Here is a 20,496-nt window from a genome sequence, read left to right as displayed (position 1 = left end):
CTACCTGATTTAAACAAATTTATATTTTGAAACCTAAAAATTACTAATTACCATCAAGATTTTAGGAGTAAAATTTAATTTGGCTTCAAAAAATAGAAAAAATTAGAATTTTTTTGATTTCCGTTCAAATTATTTTGATATTTTAGTCAATAAGTATAGAGCCAATAGAAATAATACGTACTCTTTTATATTCTTTTTTATTTTAACACAATAAATTAATTTGTAATTTTCTTTTTATACTGGATAGTGATATAAGGAGTTTATATAATTAATTTTTTTATTTTATTTTAAATTAATTATTTTAATAAATAAATTAATTTTATTAGAAAAATAATTAAATCATAAAATTAAAATAAAATAACTGAAATAAAATAATTTAAGTTTTATGAGTAAAATAGAAATAAGTGTGAAATTAAATGACTATTTATATTATTATATAATTCCATTAAAATCAACATAAATATAAACATGTGAATTGTTTGATTTAATTTTTATACATATATAATTATCTAAAATACTAATATATAAATATAAAAGATTAAAGGAAAGAGATACGAACAAAAATGTAAAATAAGAAAAAGTATAGGATTATTTATAAATGGTTACAAGCTAAACAGAAAACAAATAAAAAAGAACAAAAGTAAAAGAAAAGAAAGCGCGTGAGGTGGAACGGAAGCAGGCCATGAAAAAAAGACGAATTGATTGAAGTATGAAAGAAAGGAAAGGTGGAAATGGAACACAAAGGCATGAGGGTGGATGTGGGGACAGCAGCAATACAATAGAAAAATAAGATAAAATAGGTGGGAAAAGGGTGATTGAAAGAGGAGCAAAAGAAATTAAAATAAAACACTGTGGGGCGGGTGACAGTGACAGAAAATCTTGGTGTGGCCTTCTTTCTTTTCTTTTGAAACATTTTCTTTAAAGATACACTCCAGAAATGACAACCCTTTTGTTTTGTTTTTTCTATTCTGCACTCTTAACATCACAGCACCAGCAGATATTTAATAAAAATGCATAATGGGTATATTACATTATCATACTATTAAAATATATAAATTTAAATAATTTGATTTAGTTAAGTATCGAACAATTCATGGATAATGACAATAGAGATTTGCCCCAAAAAAAGAAAAGAAAAAGAAACTAATGCAAAGAAGAGTAACATGAGATGATGCACATGGGATGTTAGGCAAATGCAGCAGGAGTATGACTAAAATTTGGTTGTTGTTGTTTTTTAAAAAAGAAAGTTTTCCATTTGTTTTGTTTGGTTGTGGGCAGGCAATGATGAGGTTATATTGTAAAATGTCAATTTTAACAGACGGTTATGTCTCAATGAGAAATAGCAACGAGTTGGGAGTGATATAATATCTTTACTTATTATCCACACCCGATTGAATATAGAATATCAATCCATTTTATGCTTAAATAGCTTCTTCTTTCAGCTGCAGTACATGGTGTATTGGTTCTACAGTAAATAAAAATATTTATTTTTTTAATTATTCATACTCAAATAGACACCACAATAATTCAATTATTGTTGACTAAATATGGATGCCTAATTATATTTAACTCCATCCCTCAAGTTCTAAATATTTTTTTTTTAAATAATAACTTGTAATTATAAGTTACCAATTAAAATAAGATTTATTAAAGTAATATAAAGTAATCTTAAAAATATGTACCCTTATCTCACATGCATATTAAGACGATAAATTTTAGTAATACACTTACATATCACATGCAGAAAAGCAGGAAATAATACACTTAATAAGACGAAAAAGATGAAAGTAAATCTCATCTTTTTCTTACATCTTGAATTATTTGAGGAGAAAGATAGTCTTTATGGCCAGCTCACGAACCACTATCATTGCCAGCTCACAAACCACTGTCATCGCCATCATCATCCATAGGTTGAGAATCTTGCATAATGGCCTCCTTCTGTTCAGTGGTCAGACTTGTATCATCTAGTGGGGTTGGGAGAATAGGAAAAGTGGAATGTTCAATAATGGAGTGTTCAGTCCATAGATGTCCATTGTAAGTGCAGACAAGTGGTGTAGAAACATCGGTCCATCCTAAATCATTTCTTAGTTGTAGAGTGGGCTTTAAATCCCTTGTTATTGTTGGAGGGGCAAGATGTAAAGGCATTTCAATCGTTCTCCAATAATGACAGATATTTTGGGTGGCATAAGTGTCTTCTGAGAGCTGAAGGTAAGGCCTGTGAAGAATATAGATGGCATGATATCCTGAAGCCTTGAAGTCATTGTTTGTGAACAATTTATTTTCATGAATGATTTTGAAGAGATCCTTTTTCTATTGGTATGGGGTTTTGAACCAAGTGAGATATTTTCATGGATATGTTCCTGCATTTGTTTCAATATTGAAGAAGTATAGGAGGTCTATGATTAGGATTTCTATAGCATGATAACAAACTGTAGAAAGACACCATAGAAACCATAATTCACTTTCAATTTGTGGATGGGTAGGAGAAAGGTGATAAATTAAGCACAAAGGGTAATCTGGATAAAAAAAATTGGGTTGGATGGGTAGCAAGAAGGTTTGCTGGATAGTTGCCAAGTAATGAAACATCATATTTTTGGCAAAATTGTTGACCTGTTTTGTTGTGAGATTTGTGGGAAGGTCTGGTGGTGAAGGAGGTTGCAGAGGGTTTTTTTAGGACGAAGAGGCCATGAAGATGATGGGAAGATTAACTGTGGAGGTGAGGAGGACAATAGGTTGGTGTTTTGGTTGTGGCTTTGACAGTCTGGATAAGAAATCTGGGATGAGATTTCTCGTTCCTTTTATATGTTGAACTTCAAAATCATATCTGCTGAACCATGATTTTAACCTCAATAATTGAGGTTCTGGTAAGGTCTTTTGGTTGGACTCAAGGATTTTTGGAAATGAAGAATTATCCATCCGAACCAAGAAGTGTTGACCAATCAGAAAAAACTCAAACTTTTTTATCTCGTATTTGACTGCCAAGATCTCTTTGTATGTTGAATGGTAATGCTTTTCTGATGAAGAAAATTGTCCTGATGCATAACCACACAGATGTTCCTTGTTGTTGAGGTTTTCAAGAAGAATGGCCCCCCACGCATGATTAGATGCGTCAGTCTGTAGGATAAGATTTCCTGTAGATGGAATGGTGAGGGATGGAGGATTGTGAGCCAATTCTTTTAGTCTCTGGACAGTTATAGTCTGTTCTGTTCCCCAAGGGGGAGGGTCCTTTTTGAGCATTTTGGAAAGATGACATGTGTAACTGGATAGGTGTGGTATGGCTTCCCTGACATAGTTGAGTATCCCAAGGAATTGTTGTATTTGCTTTACATAGAGATTCTCATTTGGAAAGTAATCAAGTTCTTTTGTCAAGTGTGGACTATATGTGTATTGGCCGTCTTTGAAATGCATGCCAAGAAACTCTATCTCTTGCTGGCCAATAATACTCTTTTTCTCCGACAGCATGATTCCATGCTTTTGGATGATAGCAAGGAATTGTTTCAGAAGTTGATGATGTTCCTCAGCTGTTTTCGAGAATAGGAGAATGTCATCAATGTAGATAAGGGAGGAGTAAAGGATAGGCCCAAAGATTTCTATCATTGTTTTTTGAAACTGAGAAGGAGTTGTTTTGAGCCCAAAAGGCATGACTGTCCATTGATATTGGGCGTTTGGGATACAAAAAGCTGTTTTGTATCTTTCTGAGGGATGGATACCCAATTGCCAAAATCCAGCCTTGAGGTCAAATTTTGAATAGAACTGGGCCTTTTGAATGTGGACTTTTAGGTTCGAAATCCGAGGGAGAGGAAATTTGTTATCTTGTAAGAAATGATTCAGAGGCTTGTAATCTAACAAGTCTCTTTTTCCCCTTAACTTTTCAGATCTTTTTTCCACATAAAAGGCTTGACAGGCCTATTGTGAGGTTGTGAGCTCAATGAGGCCTTGTTGTAGTAGAGTCAAGCATTCCGATCTGGCAAGGGCTAGATCTGTAGGAGACATTCCTAGATGGGTGGCCTTTGTTGGGTTGATATCTTCATTGAGCTTGAAAGGGAGGCTGATATAGAACTGAAGATTTTTCCACAAGGGAAGAGGATGTTGGAAATGTGAATGGGATTCTGGACAAAAAAGAAGGAGTTTTTCTTTGTATTGTAGAAATGGTGGTTTTGTATCTGCTATAGTGAACAGATTAGAGGTATCTGTGTATGGGCGAAATTGCCTCTTGAACTTTATTCCATTGGGAAGAATTTGAAACCTTTGAGCTTGATGATAAACATCAAACCCTATTAAGAGGTCTTTGTTTGGGAGATCTGAGCCAATGATGTGCGTCCATACCACGCAATCAGAAAAAACTATATCCCAATTTTTTGCCTTGTAATTAGAGTAGTCTTGAAAGTTTGACCATTTGCTGCTCTGAAAAACTGAATATGGGATTTCCAGTATTCAGATGGGAAGACTTCGGGATTCATCATGCTTCTTTAAACTCCAGTGTCAAAGAAAGCTATAACTGGAACAGGTTTTGCATACTTTGAAGGCAAGACTTGTATAGGAACATAAGGAATTGGAGGAATTTTAGTAGCAACCTGAGATAACTCAAAAACTGGATATGGGGAGAAAGGGTACTGCCTCACATTTGTCAGAATGTATTTTTTTTCTGTTGAAGGAAGACTGATCATCAGGATTGGAATCTCACTATCATCAAAATCTGAAGAGGACTCTTTTGAAGATTCAGTAGAGTCGGAATATTCTGCTTCTAATCCAAAGAGACTTTCTGGAGTAAGATCGTCTTGTTCTGATAAGAGAGACTCTATATCTTTTTTGAATGAAGCTGGTAGAGACATAGACATGCTGACTTATTGTATCATCCTTGCTGATTTTTCTGGATTTTGAAGGCAATTCTTAGCATAATGCCCTTTCTTTCGGCAGATGTAGCATCTGTCTGATTTATGGCCTTGATTCCTCTTTTTCTAGAAGTATCTGAATCTTTTTGAATGTGGCCTTTTTCCTCTGAATTCTTTGCTTCTGCTGCGTGGGTATTTTTGATGTCCGATTTTCTTCTTGTGATTGGAGCAAACTCAATTAGAAGCCTTGCATTTAATCTTGAGGTGGTTTTTGTTATAGGCATTTTGAGCAATCAAATCTCGCTGAGACAATCTTCTAAATAATTCTTACTGGTCACATAATCTCTTGATAGAGGAGAGAGTGAACTGCCAGATTTCTCCAAGAGTAATGGAGGTGACTTGTTTCTTTGTTGCGGCGATCATGTTGTTGACTTCTGGTTGTATTTCATCTGGTAATGAGGTGATGAAAGTATATTTTAATGTATCATCACCATCGTGCCCTCCAATAACATAATATAACTTAGACATGGTAGAATAATATCTTTCCAGATCCTTGATCTTCTACGAACAACATTTTCGATCAAAGTATTCCTGTTTTTGTTGTCATATAATGAGATCATAACTTCTCAGGAACTGATTATGGAGGACTATGACCGCAGCTGATGGAGTTGGTAGCGTCACAAATTGAAGTCTGGTATACTCAGGCTGTGACTGGAACCAATCTCTTAAACTCCCTGTGAATCTCGTAACAAATTCAGCAAGAACCTTTTTAAGTGTGGCACCATAGAAAATCATTTGGAGATCAATCCATGCCAAAAATTCAGAAAGCTTATCCCTCCATTTTGATGGAGGCAAATCATCAAATGTGAACTAAGGTCCCGTGCTAGTTGTCGGTTTTGACCTCGGGTATAGAGCTTCAGTAGGAATAAAATATGACTGTGCATCCTCTGTGCCATCTTCAGGCTCCACTACTTTTGGACTGGGTTCAGTAGTAGAGGTATTCATGAGAATTTCTGTGATATTAGCCATCTCAGAGATATTTGAGGAAGAATCAGAATCATAAGGGCTGATGAGTGATTGGTCTGGCAATTTATTTTCTTTAGAAACTGGAGGAGGAGATATTTTCTTTTGTTAAGTTATGGAGCCCTTTGGGTATAGATGTGAGAAGGTACCAAAGGGTTGGTAAAAAGTTCATTCTTGTTCTGGCTGTGGGAGGAAAGGAAATGAAGAATAGTATGAGGGGGCAATGGCAGAAGATATAGAAGCTGTTGATGTAAAGGAAGGGATTGTAGAAGACTGATCTTTTCTAAGGTCATGTTCAATTTGATCAATCTGCCTTTTGAGCCTTGTAATTTCTTTTTCCTTCTGGATGAAAGTTGGTGTAATCGGTTGAGAAACCCGAAGCTCTCTATCCAAGGCTTGATATTTGGCGGTTAAAGAAGAATATAGTTGGAGTACTTCTTAAGAGAAGGTGTCCAACTTATGGTCCAACTTGTGAGCCAAATGAAGTGCCTGATCCAATTTTCCATCTATCTTCTTTAGATAAGAATTCTGAACTATGAAATTTGAGGTCTGCCAATTTAGGACCTCTTATGGTGGAGTGAAAGGCTCTATGGATCCTGAGGGAGTAATCCTTGAAGGGAGGATCTCTGATCTTTTATTTTCGAACTTCCCTAGGGGAGGGAAATCTTCAGGCTGGAACATGAAACAACTTTGGATTGCATGGGGTGGTTGAACTTCTGATAAATTAGAATGAGCCTATTCTCTGCAAGTAGTAGAAGGCTTTTTCCCAAACACAATTCCCATTTTGGCCAAAAGTATATTCATCTCATCAAAGGTGATGTCAAGGACAGTCTTTCCTTCTTTTGCAAGAAGTTCTAAGGCTTCCTTATACATAGGAATATGAGCTTTACTCTGATTTTCTTTTTGTTTCTTGGGATGCCAATCCAAGGACCGTATGGATCTCGGTCATCTGGCCTTGACTCCATGACTGAACATTGAGTTTTTGGAGTCATGTCTCTTAGAGTTTGCTTAGAGTGTTGAAAACATGGTTCAGCAAAATCGAGATCATCTCCGCAGGTGCATCCTGATCTGCACATTCCTGGGTCAACATCCCATATAAAGTGTCCTTTAATTCTGGCAGCATAGATATGATGTCCAGAGGACTGAAATGAGTGAATAGGGATCTTTTCTCTAGGTCTAGACACAGGCTGTATCATCAATGCCTAGAAGATAGAAGGTGCAGAAGAAGATTCTTCCATTTTTGTGAAAATCGTTTTTACAGTACCATCTTTTTGGTTAACAAAAAGAGGGTCAGTGGCCTGAACAAGCTTGGCCTGAGATGCCTGAAGTTTCTCATAATTGGTCACCCATTCAGTTGGGATTAACTTCTGCAGATCTTCTCTTTCCAGCTGCCTTGGAGCCTGGACTATTGTAGGAATCTGACCAGAGTTAGCCATAATAAACAAAGCATCAGAAGAGGCTTGAAAGCCTGGGATCTGAAGATTAATGGCATGGTCCTGTAATCTATAGACAATCTGGTGGTACAGGGTCGCAGAGAGAGCATCGATCACTTGATTTGCTCCAGTGATCTGGACTTGGACCTTAAGTGCAGTTGACAAATAAAGATCATTAAGAGATAGATTAAAATTGGGGAAGAAATTCAGAACAACACTTCCAGTGTTAAGTGTTATGACTATAGTTCCGATTACTGCATGCTCGTATCTAAGATATCTGGTATCCAAAAGCGATATACGGGTCGTAACTGGTAGACCCATCCTGCCATGATATGAGAGGACTAGCCTGACAGCTTCAAGATTGAGGTGTGTGTATCCCTGTTTCTTCCATTGTTCTATGAAGGGAGTGGAAATCTCAAGAGTAACATACTGCTCCTGAGTGGTAGAGGTAAGGGAACAACCGGAAAAAGAGGAAGATTGGACATACTCTTTAACGGATAAAGGTTGTTTGTGGATGATTTGGTTGAAGGTTTTTCTGATAAAATTCTATTTCTTGAAAATATTATATGGGTTAATAATGGGTACAAGAGTGTTTTCGATTTGGACATTTTTAGAAATATGAAAAATTTTCACAAGATAGTCAATCTTATTGGATATAGTTTTTTTGCAAGAAGGAGAGAGTTGTAGAGTGGAGGTATGAGTAGTGATTTCTGAAGTCATGATAGCTGGGTTTCTCTTCTCTGTCAACCTGGCTCTGATACCAAATGGAGCCGAGAGCTGCTCATTCTATGATTCTCATACTGTAAACTCAAGGCAGGAGAGATCCTCAAGCTAAGACCCTATAGAGGCACCTTTGCCATGAGAGGTCTTTCTGCTCTTTTGAATTTTTATAACCGAGTTAGTCCTTTTGAATCATAGAAGAACAGATCGTGCAAATAAATAGCTCATAGCCAATGGATCGAGAAAAAGAGATGAAGAATTTAGAAAGCCATGAGAAGAAAGAGGAATATTATGTTAATAGATGGAAGGAAAAACTTGCTTGCTTCATTACTTCTCGACTCCTCTTTATATAGAGAAGCCTAAATACAATCAGACATAAAAAATAAGGTGGAAATCTTATCTTTGACACATGTCTTCTCCAGAAGAAAAGATGAGATTTTCCACTTACAAAAGAATAAGTCCTATCTAATAATACACTGACATCCCACATGCATATTAAGACGATAAGTCTTAATAAAAATTAGCTTAATTTATAAAAAATATAATTTATTTTTTTTACAATTAGTAATACTTACGAAAAATTAGTATAATTTATAAAAAAATTAAATTATTTTTATTAAAATAAAATATTAATAAAAATTAGAGTTTCGCTAAGCCAACTCACTTGTTTACCCAGTTAGCATTGCCTCCAATCAAACTAAAACTAGAACTAGAAGAACTGAATTGAGTCTTGCAAAATACCAAACATCCTCAAGGATTACTTCTGCAGCAGCCATTACAGATTGGTTGTCCTGTGTTCCTCCATGATGATTTGAGAATGAACCATTAGACATGGCAAGCGCCAATAGCCCCCAAAAACTCAAGGGTAAAAGGGTATAGGAGATCAAGTTAAAAAAAGACTTTGCCATACAAGAAAGCACCTGGGCATCACTCTCCCTTGTTATAATGCCAATTCCACCTCTGTTGTTGTTCTTGCTGTCCACTGCTGCATCAAAGTTGTATTTATAACTCATTCTTATGAATGACAACGAGTGAGGTTTTTTCGAGCACATGATCCAATTAACTTATAGTAAGAAAAAGTATGAGTTAATAGAATTTAGAATGAATACAAATAATAAATTTAAATAGTGTTGATAAAATATTGTGTATATACTGAAAGAAACTATCAATATATGAATTATACGGTACCTATAGGTATTAATAAAAAAAAAAATTCTTTTGTTTGCTTAAGTTTTATTTTCAACGCTATCTTATAACTGTATAAATAACTTAAATTTATGAATAAATATTATAAGATTTGCCAAGATCAAATTGCCTGACACTTGTTTGTTATGTGTTCTAATCCGGTATATTCTTGGGAAAGGATTTAACAGGTGAAGGTCAAATAATTAAAACAGCTGACTTTAAGTTTTTATAAGGCAAAAATGGCAACGACACATGCTTTGGATTTTGATGGCAGCATGTGACAACTATATAATCCAATTTCTCTTCAATTAGCTCCAAAACTTGATCCCATGGTAACCTGCTTCTTGTTAAATTTTAGGGATGAGATTAAGTTTAGAGTGGATATTAGCAGGAATTGGTTGAAACTTTAGCATGGGCCGTGAATGCACACTTCAACTAATTTGATTGGATGGAGAGATAAATGAGTAACTCTTTCATTGTGTAAGCAATATTCGTTGGATTAGCCTACTTTTCTGTAGGTTATATTTACACATCCATCGAAAGAGAAGGAGAAAACAATAACACACAAAAATTGACCTATAAATTTTTATTATTAAAATAAATTGCTGCCTTTTCTTAATTGTAGTTAATTAAACAGTGTAAGAAGACACTTCTGTTTTTTATTTATTTATTTGAATTTGTTTGAGTGGTGTATACCTAGCTCCATTTAATTCCCTGAGAATAATAAGATGCTAATTTCTCTGATGATGATGGTTGATTTCCATTAATAGTTTTGAATTTTTCCGCCTTTTCTTTAGAATTAGCAAGTTCTCAGATATAACCCAAGTCATCACAGTGATTATGTCCTAAGTGACACATATGCTATAATAACCGGGACAAAGGGTGGCGACCCCGCCAGGGTCAGCTAATTTCAAGAACCTGTCCTCGGCTTAGACTCTGGGCCTCCAGATAAATAGCTTGTACAGTATCTGGGCCAGAATATGGGTTGCTCCCTCCCAGAATCCAGAATTTCTTATGTAGTACTAATGCAGGAGGACCATATATCGTCCAAAAGAACAAAGAAAGGAAGTTTGAGCTTGAATCTGCATAAAGCATTCTTGAGAAGTGCTAACTTTAATGTCCATAAAAGTGGAGAATTGCTAACCTGCAAATTGCAATGAGAGGAGTAGGAGCAGTTCTTAATAGACTCTCAAATGGGCTCTGCTTCAAATATCCAACCACTTCCTTTTCGCCCTTAAGTAATGTGTTATCTCTCATAGTAGTGATTAACTTACCATTTCTATCCTTTTCCTCAAGTGAATTTCTTTTTTCTTACAGAAAAAACTTCTTTTTTCCTTCTGTTGTGATATTCAGGAAATGATTTTCTTGGTCGCAGTTTATTATCATCATTATCATCTTCATTTAACAACAGTGATTCTGTGTGTTCATTAATATATGAACAAAAACAGAGTCATTGTCAAGTAAATCTAAGACAGATATGGACTTATCCTCCTGTCTGTATGGGCAGGCGTTCTTGCAAAATTGCCGGTAGAAAGGTCTCTGTCGCACTCTGATTTCTTGGCGTTACTTCTACTGCTTGTTTGCTTTTCCTGTAGGATTTTCTGTTTTTTTTTTTATATTGTACACCACATGTTTGATGAAAAGTCTCAATTGATTAATTGATTAATTGATTATTTCCACCACAAATTGGATTCTCATGTCTTTTTCTTACTCTTAGTAATTACAGCTGGAAATGTTAAACCAGTAGCCAGATGATTATTATATTATTGGGTATAATAATATATTCAATTTAATTTTAAAAAACTTTGTATTTAAAAAGTTATGCTTTTCTTTTTCTAACAAAAAAATGTGCCTCAAGTGCAGGGTGCTCAAGATGCTAAGAAGGCAAAACTGTATTCGAGGATTGGAAAAGAAGTTGTATCCGCGTAAGTTAGTTCCTGTTCATCTTCTATGCTGCTTAATTAATTGGGAAAAAAAAAACAAAAACAAAACTGTTGACCTTTATCATCATATGTTATGAATGACAATAGATGCAAGTTTTTCTACTTCCTTTTCATGATGTCGGTTATAATTCTTCTGAATGATGCAGTGTGAAAAAAGGCGGTCCCAGTCCAATATCAAATACAGTTTTGGCTGCTCTACTTGAGAAAGCCAAAGAGCTTGATGTACCTAAGGACATTTTGGAGCGCAATATCAAGAGGGCTTCTGATAAGGGACAAGAAGCTTATATTGAGAAAATTTACGAGGTTGGTATGAGTATCTCTCATATTTTCATATGGTGCTGTTAAGATTCCAAGTATCTAAAGAGGGAAACAATTGATTGCATTTGAGAATCTATCTCCTCGAATAACTAGTAGTCTCTTTTCCCTATACATTAGCAAACTGAGTAATTTTTTTTAGGTATATGGGTTTGGTGGAGTAAGTATAGTAGTGGAGGTCTTGACAGATAAAATAAACAGATCTGTGGCGGCTGTTAGAGAAGTAGTAAAGGATTATGGAGGAAAGATGGCCGATCCAGGATCTGTTATGTTCAAGTTTAAACGTGTCCGGGTTGTGAATATCAAAGTCACAGAAGCGGACAAAGATCAGCTTCTTGCCATTGCTCTGGATGCTGGTGCTGAGGATGTCATTGAACCTCCAATATATGAAGATGATGCTGATGAAGATAAGTCGGAAAGGTAATGTTCCCATTTCATGTGAATTTAGTCTTCCATCTTTATTGTCATTCTTCAACTAGTGGCCTTACATTAAATGTAGCCTAGAATTGTTTGAGGTGGAGAAAGACAATCCATATAGCTAACCCCAATTAACTTGGGCTTAAGGCTTAGTTGAGTTGAGATGTGCCACATGATAGCAATCGCATTTCCCTTCTTGTGATAGTGGAAATGGGGTGTCTATTTTTACAGGGATTTAGAGCTTTACATATGAGAAATTGCTATACATCTTATGAGTTGCATCACGTAAATGTATATTTGTATTTTGAGTTTCTGAATATGGAAACAGAAAAGCATTGTGAAGGGGGCCCTATATTTTGAGGAAGCATGCAAATTTTTGTAGTGAATTTTCTACCATGTGTTTCTTTGTATTAAGAATAAAATGTGCTGCAACGAAGCCATAATAAGTCCAATTACTCGATCTTATCTGAATTTAGAGAACACACGTGACATCTGACTGCAGTTATTTTTTTCACTGGCACTTTTTATAACCTAAACTATTTTGGTTCTGCAGATGAGCTAACATGTTCTCTGTCTGTCTCCTTTCTTTCTTTTTCTTAGCTATTACAAAGTTGTAAGTTCATCAGAGAACTACATGGAGATATTATCAAAACTTCGTGAGGAAGGAATAGATTTTGAGACTGATAATGGTTCGGAGCTACTTCCAATAACAACTATTGAGGTATGTTCACGGAGCTGAAGTCAATCCTAGCACTCTATTGCACTCGCAGGAATTTGATTTCTCCATGGTTCTGTTCATATGATTTGTTGAATTTATTTTGAATTTTGAACTAAAGATATAGTATAATATGTGAACTGCTTGATCGCTTGATACATATAAAAGAGTAGGGTACACACCGACTCTTCTTGATTATTTTATTGCTCAGTTGTTTGTGGAGTTTTTCTCTTCTCTTCTCTCTCTCTCTCTTACACACAAACACTCATGCAGACATGCACTCACCCACAACACAAACAACTGCCATTGGATTACTGGAGGACAAATAGAAGCTCTCTTCTTGGCATATCACTGCCCTTATACTTTTATGAAGTGTTCACTAAGTTTGCAGAGTGATTGTTCTTATGACCTTTTTTCTTTTAGTGTTCATGTATGATTGTCATGGAAACTTCGTACTTTAAATGTAACAAAGTGACATCTGATGTGTATCAGGTAGATGATGAGGCAATGGACTTGAACAAAGAACTTATTTCTAAACTACTCGAACTTGATGATGTTGATGCTGTTTACACAGACCAGAAGTGATCAAATCCTTAACTTGGTTAACGTCTGAGCTACTTGTACTGAAAAGTTTAGATGCCGTTAAAGAGGCTATGGCATTTGGTTCAGGCACAAAATATCAGTTTGAAATTGTCCATGTAGTCTCGTGGAGAAAGAACATAAATTTTCTTCTACGACATCCTTTTCTTTTTTCAGGTGCAAAAAGGGGTTGAGAGGTGGAAGTTTTCCCATCCTATACTTGACTAGATGATCAAATTTCTTGGGGCAGTGGCACATATTTCTGTGAGAAGATACTTGCATTCATTCAATGGTAAAATAAGGATCTATTTCATGGTGCTGCCAATGAACCTTTTAACATTTTTCTTGTGTCATCATCATTTCAAGTTTCCATCATTTTCTTGGTTTGTGAATCAGGAGTCGATGCCTGTCCATTGTTCCACTGAAATCTAAAAAGTAATAAGAGGCCTGTAGGAATACTAGAGCAATGTCTGTTTTGAGAGTTTTTGACAAGAGACTTTGAAGAATCTATTAGTTAGAGAATAAAGAAACAAATTTTAAGAATTGATTAAAATCCTTTATTTATTCAACACCTTCAAAATGGAGAATCTACAAACTTAACACTGGCTTCTTGTGAAATCATTTTAATAAATGAAAAATTGTTCAATTTCTCTTATTCATAGCTGAACTGGCAAGAACATTTGCTGTTTGCTTCTTGAGAGAGAAAATCCTATAATTTAGATCTTTCCTTTTATACCAGGTAAATTTGATTTTTAGCCTGAACAACCTCATTGATTGAGGCAGAGAAAAAAACCGCCGTCCCAGACTCTTTACATATTTAATCCACATTACACCAGATTATTTTTGACATTTTCAAAATATATTTTTTTATTTTTCTATTTTATAATTTTATATTAAAAATATTTTCCATCATAAACTTATGTTAAACAATCATTAACTATATTTAGTTTTATACTATTTGTCCCTTGATCTTTGGTGTAATATACAAATTATCTCTTATGGTCTATTTATTATACTAAAATCTCCTTATCTAATCTTTTTATAAAAATCAATTTTAGTGTATGTACGCAGATAATTAATTAGTGTTATTTAATTACTCTAATTTTTAGCATAATTAAATTCTAGTAAGATTTAAATATTTTAAAAGTGCTTATATTAATCAAAATATTAAAAATTCTTATAATTTAACTTTAAATTGTTAAAATAAAATTGATAGTATTATTATTAATAATTCTATTACAGTAGAATTGTAATTTTGATAAACAGTATAAGAATTAAATTATATTTTTTATTAACTTAGATCCTCAATTATATTGATTTAAAAAAACGCAAGGGGATTTTAGTGTAAAAAAATAAAATATAGGGAGTAAGTTGTATAATACACAAAAAAATCAGGGGACAAATAGTAAAAAATCAAACCCAATTAACCATTTCCTAATAAAAATTTCAACGGAAGAGGTTTTTAATATAAAATTACAAAATAAAAGAATAAAAGAATATATTTTTTAAATATTAGAGGGTAATTAGTATAATATAAAAAGATACATGAGATAAATAATAATTATGCGATCAAATATTTATAGTTTTATCCTTCGAATCTACTTAAATATTCTCTAAAACCCATGAAATTTTGTTTTTAAAAAATTCCCTGAAATTTTTGTTTTAACTTATCACACTTTAATTTATACTTTTGATGTTTTGTACCCTTACATTTTTATTTTAAACATGTTATTTTTTTTTTTATCTCTTTTTGTTTTGCCTTTGCTATTCCCATCTATTATTTTATCTTGCAAACTAAAGCACCAAAAACTTTCTATAGCGTTAACATCAGAATTCACAAGCAAGGAAAGAAATTAGATTGAGAAAAATAGAGAGGTAAGATCAAAAATAAATCTAAAGTTAGATGAGAAAGATTATGTAGAAAACTACACTTTTTTACAAAAAAAAATATGAAGAAAGACAGAGAGAAAAAACAAGAGTGAAATGGAGAAGAAAGAAAACAATTTAAATTGAATATAAAAAGAGAAGGAGAAGTTAGAATTTCTAGTTAAGATATCATATCAAGAAAAGAGAAATTAAACAAAGAAAGGGAAGGAGATATTAGAACTCCAATTTAACGTGTATCAGCTGGATTTCAACCTCTCATGGGGCCTAACCATGATTAACAATACGTGCATATGTTAAAATTATATAATATTATTTATATAGAATGAGTTAATAGTAAATTTACTACACATAAATACCAATGAAATGCATTTATAATTTTTTTTATTTACTTTTAATATTTATTCTATATTTATTTGAAATTTATTGAGCTTTATTTTATTTGAGAAAGAAGATATGATAAAGAAAATAAAATAGAAATGATGAAGTTGAAAAAAATATTTTGATATTATAGAATATATTGACAAACTAATGAGAAATGCATTTAAAAATTCTATTTATTTTATTAGATTTAATTTAACTATAGCTATTTTATACAAATTTAATTATGTAAAATTATAAATTAATTTCATTTTATTAAAAGCATATAAATTTTAGATTTTTAAATAAATTTCGTAAATTTTATAAATTTCAACTAAATAATATTAATAACTGTTAAAATTGAATTGACCAACAAAAAATAGAATTCTCAATAGAGAAGTAGGGTTTTTATTTTTTATGAAAAGGAAATTTTCATCAACCAAAGGAAATACTACGAGATGCAAGTTCAATACAGCAAGTAGGGACTTCCTCAAGAAGAATGAGGACATCATAAGAGAATTTGGATAAGAATAAGGGGTACTTACAAAAGGCAAGAGCTCTAAACTGGAAAAACACAGTAACAAATATAATCTACACCAAAATGGGTTTAATTTATACTGTACAGGCAGACAAATGATGAAGATGATAGTAATAAAGAAAACCCTAAACACCAATAACATTTCACTGTAGGGGCAATGTATATATTTATATTTTGCACCTCAACACCAACAATGTCATTGGATATTGCATAATGAACACATCACGCCTAACGAACACCATGTACGTAAGATTATGGTACTGTACTAGCTCCAAGAAACTACATATATATATGTATTTATTTATCATAGCCATTACCGACTGGTTTCATTTCTTTGGAACCCAGCATCCATGAAGCCCATATGGTAGACCATAAGGAAACTTTGCTCTTGCGATCTCTTCGAATGTCGACCCATCTAATAATAGTGCATACCCTTCTCCATTTTTCTCGCTAATCACGGAAATTACCACACCTAATAAAACAGTATTTCATGTTACAGACTTAGTGCAAGTAAATTTTTTTTTTCTTTTTTTAATTTGTGAATGACTAGTGTAATTATTGAAAGATTGAAACCGAACACAAGTGCATTTTGCTCACCATCATCTTCTTCTGTAGCACCCGGCCGAGCCACAAAGAAAGGTTCAGATGGCACGGCACCTTCTTCATGCCAATTTTTTGCCTTTTTCTTGAATAAATCAATCTACAATACAAATTATATAAGAAAGAAAATATTACGAATGTTACTAGAAGAAGTTTGAGAGTAAGGTGTGAGCCCACAACTTTACAAGTCAGGAGATTTGTTTTGCGAAAGTTGATTAGTAAGATTAAAGATTATAGTGATGAGTTGAATTACCTTAGTAAGGGTGTTAGGGAAATTGCACGGGCGTTGGGCTCCACAAGCATAAGCATATCTATATTCTATGCCTAAAAATGCAGGATTGATACTGCACATGTCCATGCCTCTCCCATGTTCATCTGGGTCCAATGCTGCCTCCAACTTCCCGTATGGACTCCCATCCAATGGAATTATGAACCTCCCAACCCTGCTTTTCAAAATGCATCACTAACTTATTAGTCACTCTGGGTTCAAATTGTACTTTTTTCACCACTTATAAGTTTTCTTTTTTCCTCCTTTAAATCCTTGTTTTATTTGGTTTTAATTAAAACAAGACAAATAGTGGATTGAACTTCCTGATTTCACTTGGAGCAAACCTTCTGAACTTATTGATACTTTTATTTTCCTCCAGAGCATGTAAAGTTTATCTTCCACATATGCATGATATAATAAGTGCATTTTCTAGTAATTTGGGTATCATTTATACACATATACAAAGATTAGAAAAAGGCACTTGTAATTTGAAGGCTCTGAAGCCAAAATCAATTTGAAGAATAGATTAGAAAATTACGTACCTAGCATCTGGTAGCACATCTGCACCCATGAAAGAGCGAAGATTTTGTAGTCTAAGCTTCTCTAATATACTTGTGTCTGCGTTATGTTCACAACAATCAGCTATAACTGCAGTCACCCTCCCATCTTCATCTCTCTCTTCATATGCATTTATGAAATGGAATGTCACAAATAGAGGTACCTCTACGCTTGCCACCTTCAAAAATTTTTACAAAACAATTATTATCTATCAAGACACTCATCAATTATGGTTCAAAATAGTATATATTTACTAATTTATATGATGATTTTGACAAAAACAAGTGCCGGGATTTAGAAAGTTTCAAAAAGAATTTAAAAATAAGTGTTAAAATTTATATATATTTTAAAATGAATTACATGTGTTTACAGTTTACAAAATAGACACTTAATCATTAAAATATCAAAATTAAAATTATTTACATTAATTATTAAAAAATCAAGATTAAAATTATTTGTACAATAAATTTACAAAATAGAAATGATGAAAAGAAATTAGAAAGAGAGAACTTACAGTCTTGCCACTAGCTTTACACATAACATGCACAAACCCTTTAGATTCAGGATGCCACTCAAACTTATAAAGTGGTGTGGGCTCAGCTCTTAACAGATTCTGAGCACAATATCTCAATGGCATTTCAGGCACTATAATATAGTGTTCAGTCACCGGAAACGAGTGCACCCACCCTGGTGCTGGACCGCTGCGGCAATCCACCCGTCCGATCACCTTTCTTTCATTGCTACCAGGCTCCATCCTCACTACCAAGTACCCTGGCTTCAATAAATCCGGCAACAAAGTTAAGAACTCGCTGTCTGTCACTATTGGATGAGCCGAGTGTATTAAACCACCTAGTGAATCACTATACTCAAATTTCCCTATTGTATCCAGTGTTTCTGGATCAACTATAATAGACCCTTTTTGGGTTTCTGTTAAGCATACAACACGGCCATCGCCGAGCTTGATTACTCCGGTGTTGGCGTTATCGGTCAAGGATGCACCAGAGAAGAGATTAGCAAGGTCGCCGATGTAGGATAAGAAGTTGTCTGGCTTTGGCACTTCTGAAAATTCACGGTAACATAGTTTCTTGTTTCTTTTGGCTGCTTTATAAGCTTCCGATTGGATTTGCCGGTGGCCCGCAATTAATCTGCCGTTTTCGAAGTGGAGTTTGACTAATGTGGCATAGCCATCAAAGAGGTGCCGGAAGTTGTAGTTCTCTATGTGCCATAGGCCAGGTCCATTTCTAAGGTACGTCCCTTTCTGCATGTAATCAATTCAGTCAAGGGTTAAATGACAAATTTACATTAATTTTCTTAAACTATAATAAAGTAATGATTTAATATTACAAAATTCAGTAAAAGAACAATTGGTCTGTTCAAGTTTGGAAGTATTCGCAAATATAAATTTGGATACACATGGTTTCTGAAATCTGTAATTACAAGGAATTTTGATTCTTGATATATATATATATATATATATATATATATATATATATATATATAAACGTATATGCTTAGGTATCTCCTCATATGATAGTAGGATTAAACTATATATAAACGTATATGCTTAGGTATCTCCTTCTGCAACTCTTTTTTTGGAAACTTATGCTTCTGCAGCTTATAAACATAAAATGATCATGCATGCTAAAAAATTGAACCATATGATATAACTTCACGATTATATGAGTTATACTGTCGCACTTGACGTTTTCTTTTGGAATCTACAACAGCTTTAAGTATGGAAATCCATTTTAAAAATAGGAAATTAATTATTAATTAACCTTAAGTACGGAGAACAATTTAAGGGTTGCTAATATAGGCTTCATGTTTATTTATTTAGTTTAAATCATTTTTCTGTGGAACAACCTAGAATCTGGATAGCTTATTCTCTCTCTTTTAAGAAAAAAATAAGTTAATTTAAGAGATTTAGGAAAGAAAACGGTGGTTGAATTCGATATTTGATGGACTATCCAATGGCATCTTCAAATTATACATTTACATAAGAATTAGGTCCAATCAATAGGATAAGTTCTAGGAATGAATATCAAGGAATTAGATTAGTTTATTTGGTGTATTAATCATTAGATTTATAGTTATTTCACTTAATAAACTTCTAGCTAAAAGGGGAAAGGAAAACAGAAAAAAAAAGGTCAACAGAATGCAAAAGGGCACACATACCAGCCATAATGGAATTTCTCCTTGTACAGCAAGCTCTCCTTCCCATCTCTCTTGCCGGACACTTGTCCACGCAACGTGATTCTGGCCAGGCGCAAAATCTTTCTCTGGTGAAGGAATAATTGCTGGCATTTGTGTAGCAACGTTTGTAATAATGGAGTCCCTATTCTCACGTTTTCCTGCAAAAATGACACTGCTTAAAGAAAACCCTTCTCTTTTAAATTCACCCTTATCAGAAACCACCATATTCAACGACGAAATGCAGCGTCCTGCAGCGGAATATGCTAAGGAAGCCATGAAAGAAACTAGGAGAAGAAGATACCAATGTGTTCTATAAGATGTGTTTTACTATTAAGTCTGAATTTTATTCTTTTTTTTTTTTTTGTATTAAGCAAAGTTTGTGAGAGTTACGTATTTATAGAAGAACATAGAAACATAAAATCATATTAAAGCTGGGGAATTGGCTGTACATATATTTTGGAATCTTCATTGGTGGAATTCCTTCACACTATAAGACATGATGTGGCTTCATATTCTTTTTTCCAATGAGAATTTAGTTAGGTATCGGACGATCCATGCTCTATGACATGCACGTGCAGCTAACGTCATCAGAGATCAGTTCAATTCTTGCTGTTCTTGTATTCACTTTAATTAATATAAAATTGATATATATATATATAATGAATTATACAATATATATACAGTAGAATTTCCTTTCTTAAGAAAGGAAATAAATTCTTAAAATAATCACTATTAAATGAAATAACAACTCTTATTTATTTAAGACGGTAAATTAATTGAGGTATATATAATTAATTAAATTTTTTAATTAATTAGAGACATAAAAATTTTTGAATTATCGAATAAGAAGTATTATTTTTTTTTTAATTTACTGTAAGGATGATAAATTCCCATTAATTAGTAGATACCGATTGAGATATTTTTAATTTTTCT

The 20,496-nt window shown here is 33.6% G+C and overlaps 2 protein-coding genes across 3 annotated transcripts; one reads left to right on the top strand and one right to left on the bottom strand.

Moving 5' to 3' along the window:
- The first annotated feature begins 10,114 nt into the window (after positions 1–10,114).
- On the top strand, positions 10,115–13,501 carry LOC8275657 (probable transcriptional regulatory protein At2g25830). 2 transcript variants are annotated; one of them, XM_015717584.3, is made up of 8 exons: positions 10,115–10,431; positions 10,547–10,728; positions 11,057–11,118; positions 11,283–11,439; positions 11,594–11,871; positions 12,469–12,589; positions 12,857–12,975; positions 13,076–13,501. In XM_015717584.3, exons 1-8 carry the CDS (start codon positions 10,350–10,352, stop codon positions 13,077–13,079), a joined length of 1,005 nt encoding a protein of 334 aa, XP_015573070.1. In that variant the 5' UTR covers positions 10,115–10,349; the 3' UTR covers positions 13,080–13,501. The 2 variants fall into 2 exon arrangements, with proteins under 2 accessions (XP_015573070.1, XP_015573071.1); XM_015717585.3 differs by lacking the exon at positions 12,857–12,975 and having other exon boundaries at positions 10,123–10,431.
- A 2,465-nt stretch (positions 13,502–15,966) lies between these two features.
- On the bottom strand, positions 15,967–20,251 carry LOC8275656 (carotenoid cleavage dioxygenase 8 homolog B, chloroplastic). The gene is made up of 6 exons (XM_025156899.2): positions 19,546–20,251; positions 17,885–18,628; positions 17,355–17,548; positions 16,798–16,987; positions 16,542–16,644; positions 15,967–16,416 (listed from the first exon to the last, which is right to left on the bottom strand). Exons 1-6 carry the CDS (start codon positions 19,837–19,839, stop codon positions 16,271–16,273), a joined length of 1,671 nt encoding a protein of 556 aa, XP_025012667.2. The 5' UTR covers positions 19,840–20,251; the 3' UTR covers positions 15,967–16,270.
- Positions 20,252–20,496: the final 245 nt, after the last annotated feature.

Source organism: Ricinus communis, chromosome 3 (genome assembly GCF_019578655.1).
Source record: "Ricinus communis isolate WT05 ecotype wild-type chromosome 3, ASM1957865v1, whole genome shotgun sequence".
Lineage (NCBI taxonomy): Eukaryota > Viridiplantae > Streptophyta > Magnoliopsida > Malpighiales > Euphorbiaceae > Ricinus > Ricinus communis.
Note: the sequence above shows the minus strand (reverse complement) of the source record. Positions and strands in the feature narration are given on the sequence as shown.

Bases quoted from the DNA above. Each gene is read 5' to 3' on its own strand.
- LOC8275657 (XM_015717584.3), top strand. From the start codon at position 10,350: ATGAGAGGAGTAGGAGCAGTTCTTAATAGACTCTCAAATGGGCTCTGC. The intron at 11,119-11,282 runs GTAAGTTAGTTC...TGAATGATGCAG, and splicing joins GGAAAAGAAGTTGTATCCGC to TGTGAAAAAAGGCGGTCCCA. The intron at 12,590-12,856 runs GTATGTTCACGG...ACACTCATGCAG, and splicing joins TTCCAATAACAACTATTGAG to ACATGCACTCACCCACAACA.
- LOC8275656 (XM_025156899.2), bottom strand. From the start codon at position 19,839: ATGGCTTCCTTAGCATATTCCGCTGCAGGACGCTGCATTTCGTCGTTG. The intron at 17,549-17,884 runs GTAAGTTCTCTC...AAATTTTTGAAG, and splicing joins GTAAAGCTAGTGGCAAGACT to GTGGCAAGCGTAGAGGTACC. The intron at 16,417-16,541 runs GTGAGCAAAATG...CTGTTTTATTAG, and splicing joins TGCTACAGAAGAAGATGATG to GTGTGGTAATTTCCGTGATT.